We start from the raw sequence: 10069 nt of genomic DNA, 5'->3' as shown, positions 1-10069 counted from the left end.
GAGCCTGTGATGCCTGCGGACTGTTCAAGCCGTGACAACAGGATGCTATGGTCCACAGTGTCAAAGGCAGCTGTCAGGTCCAACAGCACCAAGACAGCTAAGCTACCTGAGTCGGCGGCTAGGAGCAGATCATTAAAAACTCTTAAAAGGGCTGTTTCAGTACTATGCATGGGTTTGAAGCCAGACTGAAACTTTTCGTGGATGCCATGTGTGGTTAAAAACGACTGCAGCTGGACGTAGACTACTTGCTCCAGGGCTTTAGATAAAAAAGGTAGCTGTGGGATGGGCCTAAAATTTGCGAGAATGGAAGGGTCGAGATTTTTCTTTTTAAGTAGTGGCTTAACCACTGCAAGTTTGAAGGCAGCTGGGACACATCCTTAGCTAAGAGAGGTGTTTACAAGCAATAAAACACTTGCTCCAACTGATTCAAAAACATCTCTAAGGAAGCGAGAGGGAATGCTGTCTGAGGTGCAGCTTGTCGGCCGCAGGTGCTTGACTACATCCGAGAGAGAAGAGAGGGTTACAGGCTCAAAGTGGTCGAGGACAGCAGGGCACAGAAAAGGAGCAGAATCTGGGGTAGCACTACTGTGGGCTAGCCTAAGCGCAGATACTTTTTCGATAAGAAATGTATCGCAGAGGGTAGTCGATGGCACAATTGGAGAAACATCACAAGGTTTAATGATGACACGGCCATCGTTGTTTTTACGTAATTGAGTTTAGAAATGTCACATTATTCCCTGCATAGCTCATTTCACATTTTGTCTTTTCAAAGCAGGACAAGCACAGGTGTTTCTGATGACACTAACATGGCTCTTCAACTATCGAGCCATGAGAGGGAGCCAGCATACCTGCTCCCTCAAACTGATACTGCTATATGGACTTCAGCCATTATTAATTGTTATTCACACCTGTGCTTTTCCTGCTTTGACATTTCAAAATGTTGTTTCTGAAAAACAGAAATTAGCCAGAGAAACTGAAAACACCTTTGTGAGTGTGAAGGGCAGTGCAACTCCTGGAATTAAAAAGCAAGCTGTCACTGTCGTTGTTGCTTTAGAAATGTGTTGTGGAAGAAACTGTAGCTTTATAATTTAGCTTGGAAGTTGATTAAATTAGACCATGGAAACTTTAGTTCAACAAACACACACAAAAACGTAATCAAGGTCCACTTAATTAGAACTCAAGTTTTAAAATCTGACAGTAAATACGGCTCACGTTAGTAGACAAAAAGGTCAACATTATTTAGACATGAATTATTTTGCTACCAGGGATCCCCCTTTTTAGAATACTCATTGTTCCTTTTGGTCTTAGTTTTTGGATTTCATAAATGTTTTCACACTGAATGACCTATTGACAAGAAATCTATGAGGTCATATTTTGTTATACTCAAGGTTTGGAGATTCTTTGCCTGGAAACTCAGTTAAACAGATAAATTGATTAGTCCCCAAAATGGTATGACTGTCAGTCGACTAAGAATTTATTTATCGAGGACAGACGCAATTGTAATATGTAATGTGGGTTTGTTGAATTATAGTATTGGCTCTTATTCTTAACAGTTGACACCAATATCTATATTCAATATTCTTGAAATATATAGCTAAAATCTTACATCTTTTGCAGTTTTAGCCATTTTTTCTTTCCAGTTATGAAGGCATATACTTAACCTGAAAAATCGGCTGAAATTGTGAGAGACACTTCAAATAACTCTGCTTAGGTAAAACTGATTGGTGTAGTATAGTTCTGTATTCTGCCTTTGAAAACAAATCAAAGCAAGCAAACTTGTTGAAAAAGGAACCAATTCCTCTAGTTGATGAGAATATTATGCCCTGAGTATCTGGACAGTTGGTACACAGCAGAAACATGGTAATTGAAAGGTCTTCATTTTGTATTCTTGGAAAAACCATGCAAGTATTCTGCGGGCCTTAGAAGCTCATCACTGATTACTGCTACACTGATGATGATTCATTCTCCTTCTAAGACAGCTACAGGACATGCTGCATGATAATGAGCACATCTTGCTACATCTTGCTCAGCGCCTGCAGAGGAGAGAGTCTTTTCTGTTATAGGTGAGCTAATAGAAAATGGAGCCTTGGAGGCAGAACTGTTCTTGACAGCTCAGAAGCAGAGGTCTCTGTAATTGGGATGTCTAGGTTCACGAAGAGGTATGTCAAGTGGATCTGTAATTCATGTAACCTTGAGGTCAACATTAGTTTTTCTTACTGTACTTCAGTCTTGGTCCCAGTTGTTACATTTTAATTGAGCTGTACCCTCATGAGTTTAACTGAATGTGTGAGAATGCAACTGGTGTGTAAAGTCTTTTTGGCATCCCCACGGCAGACTGAATTTGTTCAAGTGTACTGCTTTTAGGAACGACATTAAACCTGTACATTTCAATCAGGGCTGCACAATATATTGATTTGAATTCGATACTGTGATTACAGAGGTATCAGCTTGGATTCTAGATCTCATCAAAATGGCTTAAGTGTTTTCTTTCCTGGTTTTAAAGGTAGGATTGCAGTAAATTTATGTCATCCTCCAGACTGATTTAGCAGTTTTATTAAGTGATTTTCCTTGATATTTGATCGCCCAGCCATTACTAGATAAAATATTTAGTTTAATGTGGATTTATTACAAAGTGTGTCATGCTTTTAATATCTCCTTGTAAATGTGCAGAGTTAAACTGTGGATATGATATGCTATCATTTGTTCCCTTGCTGTTTCCATGAAAACATGCTCATCCCAGCGCTGAGAGGAGACTGCAGTCTTGACCCGATACCGATGATGTAATGAAAGTTATTATCTCATCACTGTCCTCCAAACAACCAGATGCTGTATTCCCTGCGGACTGAATTGGATTATAGAACATTGTTTATCCCCATTATTTATTACATATCGCTCTCCCACGTCAATTGTTAAGCCTGCGCACAAACACGCACAGCAACGAGAGTGTTGTGTTGTGGTGACGTGACGGTGAGATTTTGCCATGAGGTCAACGTAAGGTTGTAGAGGAGACAGGAAAGGTCATTAAAAAAATATTCAAGACAAAAGGTGACATAATAGAATAAATGCTCACTGTTCCCTCCCACACTATAATAATTGTGAAATCCAACTAATGCAAGAAATTGAATAAATTATAATCTGTTGTTAGTTTAAACACTTTTGGAGTACCTACATGTTGTGAAATTGACACGTGCAGGCAACAGGTTTAATTTCTTTTTTTTTCTTTTTTTTTACTTTGTTTATTGGGTTTTTTCAACAGCATATAGTTATTCTATCAGAGCATGTATCAAAAGTAGGTAAACAAATCTTCACTTTATAGAAAAATAGGTAGAGTAAAAATGTAAATAGGTTTAAATAAAGGTTTAATTTCTAAGGCAAAAGTACAACTAAAACATGTCTCAAATAAAAATATGATGTTATTTTCTGTATTACAGTTAAAATTAGGGCTAACGCAAATCATGTATCCTTATTGCATTTTGCATTTTGGCCTTTCACTCCACTTTAGAGGTCTAGGTTTATACCATTCTTTTTACCACCTTTCTTCTTTTCCGTCTTTTTCTTGTGTTGGAGGCTCAACTTTTTTTCTTCTGCTCAAGTCAACCAGCGTTGTGGCAAACACTTTATAGAATGGGAACAATGAGAGGCCGATGTGACGCAGCCGATTCCCCCCCTCACACTCTGTCTCTCTTTCTCTGATCCCCCCCGTGCCCCCACCTTAACTCAATGAAAGGAACCATTGTCTTTGGCCTGGATTGAACAACTCACACAGTACTTTTCCTCTGAGGTCTTAAAAACTTTGCCTGCTTACATGGAGAGCGAATTGCTTTGCTCGCGCTTGTACAGTACTCACGTGCACTCAGGCGTCCATGCACACTCACGCTCCTGCACACAAATATGCACAAACCAAAACACAACAATTTACACAACCAATCAAATAAACCCTTACTGACACATGAACATGCATAATGTGTGTGTGTCTGACAGCTCCGGGGTGCTCTGAAATCTCAGATTCCAGGCCCTCTTAGTGCAGTGGACTCCCAGCTGAGCCCCACCTCTCCCCACCTCGGCTGCCCTCCTTCTCTTTTTACAGAGTGCCCAACGCACTGAGACCTGCTCCGATCACTGAACATCACTCTTTCAGAACAGTCTCTTGTTGTTGCCGGTGACCAATCAGCACAGAGGAACTGTCTTTGCCCTCTGCTTTGTCTCTGGATGGGACATACAACCATGGAGCCAACCTAAGTGGCCCAGTTTTGAGAGGTTCGAGGTCACTTTCTGACAGAGGGTGCTGAACCAGCCGGACCCTGTAGCAATGGCTCAATTTCAAGAAAGAAAGGTGGCCACTCTGCCGTCCCGTTCCTGCCAGAGTGTCCCCGGGACTGGCCGACTGCAGAGACGCATGTGTTTGGATGACTTCACCTTTGACAGCTTTGAGCTGCTTTACAGTGGAGCTGTCGAAAAGATCAAAAGCCACAAAAGTAACCTCAACCTCAGTAAGTTCCCCGCTTCCAGCTTCAAAATCAGGAATGTATGATCAGGTTCAACCTATCTACATTTTACTGTAAACATAAATAAGATGGTAAAGCATATTTAGATTAGCCGACCCTGTTTTGCAACCACCTTGCTGTATGCTACAGTGTATACAGAGGCGGTACAGTAGACTTGTTTTTGTTTGATTAACCCAAGGGAAACCAAAGTATTTGATCATCTTCATTGAATAATCATTCAACATAAACGTATGTCAACTCATAAATCTGTCACTTTTAGTCTCCATTTTCCAGTTAACATCTATCCTACTGGGAATAATATTTGTCAACACAAATATGATCAACCTCAGCCATGGGTTTACCCATCTCTCTGTCCAACTAAAAATAGCAACTTGACGGCAGTGGTGAATCATGACCATAGAAACTGCAGGTCTCTCAGCTCAATGTTATGACCAGTGAAAAGTGCTTTGAGGAATTTAAGGACTTTATTTGAAGAGACATTTTTTTTTATAAAAACATGTAATATTGGTAATTTAATTTGATCCCAATTTACTTCCTTTATTTTGCGTTGATTTTAAATTGTCATGCCATGTTATGAAGGAAGTTCCTAATATCAGATTGTCATGCCATGTTATGAAGGAAGTTCCTAATGTGACACTCAGCCATGGCGGTTACTGCATGCTTCTACCACATCAGGCACACCAAAGCCAATATTTCCTAATCCTTTGATCTGATTTTAGTATTTAAAGTAGCAAACATTTAAATAATCTAAGTACCATTTTCGCACAAAAGGTTTACCAGTTGACTGTATCAACTTCTACTTGTAGTAAAATTGTCATGTGCAGGCTCAATACGTTTTATTATTCAATTTTGTCTATATTTATTCAGACAAATGTAACTTTAACCCATTGCAATTTAATATTATATCTAAAACCTCACCTTTCAGAATACAATACCCCGATAATCAGCTCCTGCTTCTGTTGCTTTCCGACCTTTCCTTGCAGATAATAATCTCTCTTATCAAATGTATGTGTTTTATCATTTTCTTCTCAAAGATCACAGTTTGATGGAAAGCCTGCATGATGGAGAAGGTCAGCGCTATTAAAAGCAACCTCTCCTGGCATGGCATTTAGCTAATCCTGTGTTACTGACAAATGGCCTAGTTACTAGCCTTAATAATGGCTAAAGACACCCTGTCATATGGTAACCCAGGATAAAGATTTATATATAGATGATAGCAATCCAATTTTAGAAGCAGAACGGTGTTGACAGCTTTATTAAAAGCTATCTGATGTAGATGGCCTCTGTGGTACAGGAACGATTGTACTCTATCCGTCTGTGTCTGACACACATAGCATATTGTGTCATGCTGTGCTGGATCACACTTGCGGCCCCACATCTCACACAGTAGAATGGACTCTCGGTATGAGGCATCTCTTTTCCTGGTGTTGGGAAGGAATCGGTCAGTGTGGAAGGAAGGAAACCTAGGGAGAGGAAACAGGTGGAGTTAAGGAGCTGAAGAGATTTGTATTCATAGAAACAACTGCACAATGTAAAGGGAAGGAGTTACATACAGTACGGGGGCAGGAAATGGAGGGAAAGGAAGGGAGTGACAGTGTGTTAAAGTGGAAGAGGGTAAAAGGTGAACAGGATCAGGCACTTTAAGGTATGGACACATGACAGAGAAATACTACACATTCTCAAAGTGTTACGGATATTGTGGTTGTACTTAATTTAACAGGTGGTATATCATCTGAACTGACTATTCTACTTTCACTTTTCTGAGAAATCACACACCCTCCATATCAAATCTGGTTTCCTGTAAACCATGTGATTACATTACATATTTAATTTCATTTCCTTTAACTGCGGCTGAACAGCAAGATGCATTCAAGTACATTTGCTTGAAATAATCCAAACTATTGTTAGTGCCGTTGCATTTGTTGTGCTAAAACCATCAAAGTAGTGACATACTGTGTTCTTATTACTTTTGTCCCAATACTTTGTTTAAGGGAAAGCTCAACATATGAATTCGTTTTTAAGTATCTTTGTCTGTTAAGTCATATTGAAAAGTGCCTTTGCTGTCAAGCGTTATGATCAGAACAGAGTAAAAACCACCGTTCTAGTTTTGCCTACACTACCCAAGGTGCATTGCTGCTGCTGCTGCTGCTCATTCGTGTAATAGGTTTACAGTTTGCTTTGGCTCAGGGCAGCCTAACCAGCGCTAAGCCTCTTAGCAACCTTTGGCCTACCTCTCGCTAACTCTTACGCTGCACCCACTCTATGCAGTCTTGTTTATATAAATACCATAAACACATTCATACGTTAGCAGATAGGGAGGCAGACACACCGAGCCTGTGGGGTGGGGGAGGGAGAGAAGAATCATATTACATTGATGAAGTAACACAGTCATACTTTATTTTTTATGGTTTCCCTCTTCAATGCAGAAAAGTTTCAAAAAATGTGCATCACTGCTCTTACCAAAGCACAAATGCATAATCAGATTATACAAGTGGATTACTGTATAGTCCACTATGTGTTCTCTCATTAAGAGCGCAGCATGTCAGTGCTTTGGCTGCAGGAGGTGATGGCTATGAATGTTTTATTAGCATTAATGGGAGGAGATAATGAGGAGTGAGATATGAGATTAGGTGATGAGAAACTGGCAACTACGTTCTTGTAATATGAAGCCCCTTCTCTCTCTGTCGTGAAATGATCCCTTGTTGAAGTGAAAAACACTTTTGTTTGCTGGTTGTGCAAAACCCTGCTTTTATTATTCCCCCTTCAAAGTATGGTTGTTATGTTTAAGGTAGGAGGGATATTGATCTGTTTAGTGGTACTGCTCTGTTTTCAGGAGTTTTTTTCATGGGGCAAAATATACCATAAATCATCAAGTGGTGCCTCAGCAGATGCATGCTGGCAATCAAAATGCTTTTTTACACACATGTCATTCTGTTGTGTTTCGAAAATGGTTTAATTTTTTGCTTTCACTTTTTCTGCGCCTCACTCTGTGGCTACACAAACGTATGCGGGCATTCATTCATTTTGTGCTTCTGCACGTCGTGTACACACTTTTATGGCATCGTCTCCTCCAATATTCATGTGTCCCTTTAGTCGAGGACAATACACTGAGAGGAGACACCACTGATGTTACACCCCCGGCTTAGAGAGCCCTGAAACCTGAAACCACTTAACGCTCGGAGCTGACAGACATGGAGGAAGAGTGGGGTGGACATGAAGGTGAAGGAGATCAATTAAGGGAGAGATGAAAACACAAAGTAGATTGATTCATTAATACCACTTTAAAACAGCAGTTTTCCCCATATTTGTATTATATTTTATAATAAATTAGAGTGTCTGTTGGTAGTTTATCAGAACTGCTCTAGATAAAGTTTGAATGACCTCCTTTCATGACCCTGAATGTGTGTGTGGAGTTTTCGCGGTTGCACGGTTTTCATCTAAGAAACAAAGTTTGATGCTGATCTCCAGTGGTTTGTGTTTTCCAGAGGAGGAGCTGAGGAAGCTGCGGGAAGAGACCAATGTGGACTCTCTGCGGCAGGAGCTGGACAGAGAGCGGAGCAAGAGGATAGACCTGGAGCAGAAGATGAACGAGGTGCTGAAGACCAGGTGAGACAAACCCACACAGCCGCACAGTCACATGGGCCACAGAGGCTGAGCACAGGGAAGTAACGGCAGCGCCGCGTGCTTCAACGGAGACGCTTCCCATTTGGACGTACAGTAATCGTGAGGGAGTCATGAGAAATGGTGACTCAGCACTTTGCCATACTTTCCACACAGTTTACCACAGGTCAAGTGGGATGGCACGTGTGTGTCAGACCCATCAGCTCGGTCTGTGGGGAATTCTTCAAGGAGGTGTGTGTGTGTGTGTGTGTGTGTGTGTGTGTGTGTGTGTGTGTGTGTGTGTGTGTGTGTGTGTGTGTGTGTGTGTGTGTGGACAAGAAGAAAAAACAAAAAGGAGTCATGAGTCGGTGTGTGTCTCCATGTTCACACTGAGACGCTGTTGCTATGCCTGTGTCAGGAAAAGCCTGAGCTTCTTGGCACCCAGCAAGCCAACCTTAAACCCTGTGTGTGTGTGTGTCTCTGCGTGTGGGATCAGATGATGCTTCTGTGCCTGCCAATGGGAAATTCCACTGGTGCTCTCAGTCTCCAAGTGTGTATCAGCACAGAAACATCATGAGTGCCTGAGTGTTAAGAATCCTGTTAGAGGTAAACTAACGCACCATGACATGGGAGTGTCTCCAGTTTACTGTTTGTCAGCAGGATCCAGTTTCTCTGGCTCCTATCCATGTGTTATTGAGCAAGGCACCTGAGACGAATGACCAACATAACAAACACTAGACTACAGGGATATCCTGCCTATGGTGTTGTCTGTAAACAATCTTCACTGCATCTTCTCAGGCACACATATGGGATAGATTAGCAACTTTCTCTGAGATGTCTTTTAATTCAAATGAGGAAAAAAATGGATATGGAAGTCATTTAGTTTTCTATTTTTTTGTAGATACAGTGGTCAGTAGTACACTCTCTGCATTTATGTATAGTTTATTTCAGAATTTATTTTGGTCATTGTGAAAGTACTCAATATATGAAGATAATCTAAATATATATATTTTTTTAGGAATAAATTCCCTTGATAATAATTTTCACAGTGATGTTGTATTTACAGTATAAAGAAACTCCATAGGAAATGTAAAACATTTAAAAAATGTAATATTTTAATCAATATTTCTCAAAAAATTCCTTATCTTACTAGAGAGAAGAACAACAACGTTTTTATTTTTCGAGAAGGCATTTATTGCCTATTAAACCATTTATTGCCCATTAAACCATTAAAAGATAAAACATCAACAAGCTTGCTAAAGTCAATAAGCTCTCGGAATGTTTTTAATCTTTTTGATTGACTTTTAATTTCTTCTGCAACAACAATATATATGTAGCAGTAAAACTGAAAGAGACACTCTTTAAAATGTTAATATTTTCTTACTCTCAGTTTAGTTGCTTTTTTCACTTTTAGCCCAAAAAGAGAGACTGGAAATGTTTCTCCTCATTCTGCCTCTATCCCCATATGTGTCAATCTCTTCCAGAGTCGTTGATTTATCCGATGCAGCAACTCCCCACTCAAACTGCTTGAGACATCCTCCAGTGGGACTGCAGCTCTGGTAATAGAGAAGTGAAACTAACACTCGACTAATCTTTCCTCCTCTCTTCCTCTCTCAGGCTGGAAGACTCTCCACCACAGCCTCCCCGGAAACAGCAGTCGCCCTCCAACAATGGAACAGGTACGACCCTGGGGGAGGTGGAGAGGGAGTGTGTGTGACAGAGAGAGGGAGTGGGAGTCCAGGGGGACTGACGGGAAATGAGTTAGGAAGGAAGACTTTGACGTCTTAAAAGTGTGGGAGTAAATCATGAGGTGTGTGTGTGTGTGTGTGTGTGTGTGTGTGTGTGCAGGGGAGGTAGGGATGTGGGATGTGTGCGGTGTACTGCTCGACAGGAAGTGAGTGGTGTCGGAAGTTTCTGCAGGTTATTGTAGAACATATTGTAGTGTGGGTGCAGGAACATAAATA

General features: G+C 40.7%; 1 protein-coding gene across 2 annotated transcripts; it reads left to right on the top strand.

Annotated features, from left to right (window-relative positions):
* The first annotated feature begins 4102 nt into the window (after nucleotides 1-4102).
* LOC104959437 (GRAM domain-containing protein 4-like) lies at nucleotides 4103-9837 on the top strand. Of its 2 annotated transcripts, none has more exons than XM_010787333.1 (3): nucleotides 4103-4490; nucleotides 7991-8111; nucleotides 9723-9837. In XM_010787333.1, exons 1-3 carry the CDS (start codon nucleotides 4310-4312, stop codon nucleotides 9820-9822), a joined length of 402 nt encoding a protein of 133 aa, XP_010785635.1. In that variant the 5' UTR covers nucleotides 4103-4309; the 3' UTR covers nucleotides 9823-9837. The 2 variants fall into 2 exon arrangements, with proteins under 2 accessions (XP_010785635.1, XP_010785636.1); XM_010787334.1 differs by lacking the exon at nucleotides 4103-4490 and adding an exon at nucleotides 7659-7724.
* Nucleotides 9838-10069: the final 232 nt, after the last annotated feature.

The sequence above is a fragment of the Notothenia coriiceps genome, unplaced genomic scaffold (assembly GCF_000735185.1).
Source record: "Notothenia coriiceps isolate Sejong01 unplaced genomic scaffold, NC01 NC01_scaffold00030217, whole genome shotgun sequence".
NCBI lineage: Eukaryota > Metazoa > Chordata > Actinopteri > Perciformes > Nototheniidae > Notothenia > Notothenia coriiceps.
Note: the sequence above shows the minus strand (reverse complement) of the source record. Positions and strands in the feature narration are given on the sequence as shown.

What these genes read in the sequence shown, in the direction of transcription:
- LOC104959437 (XM_010787333.1), top strand. Translation starts at nt 4,310, where the DNA reads ATGGCTCAATTTCAAGAAAGAAAGGTGGCCACTCTGCCGTCCCGTTCC. An exon ending in CAAAAGTAACCTCAACCTCA is followed by an intron (nt 4,491 to 7,990) that starts GTAAGTTCCCCG and finishes TGTGTTTTCCAG; the next exon opens with AGGAGGAGCTGAGGAAGCTG. An exon ending in AACGAGGTGCTGAAGACCAG is followed by an intron (nt 8,112 to 9,722) that starts GTGAGACAAACC and finishes TTCCTCTCTCAG; the next exon opens with GCTGGAAGACTCTCCACCAC.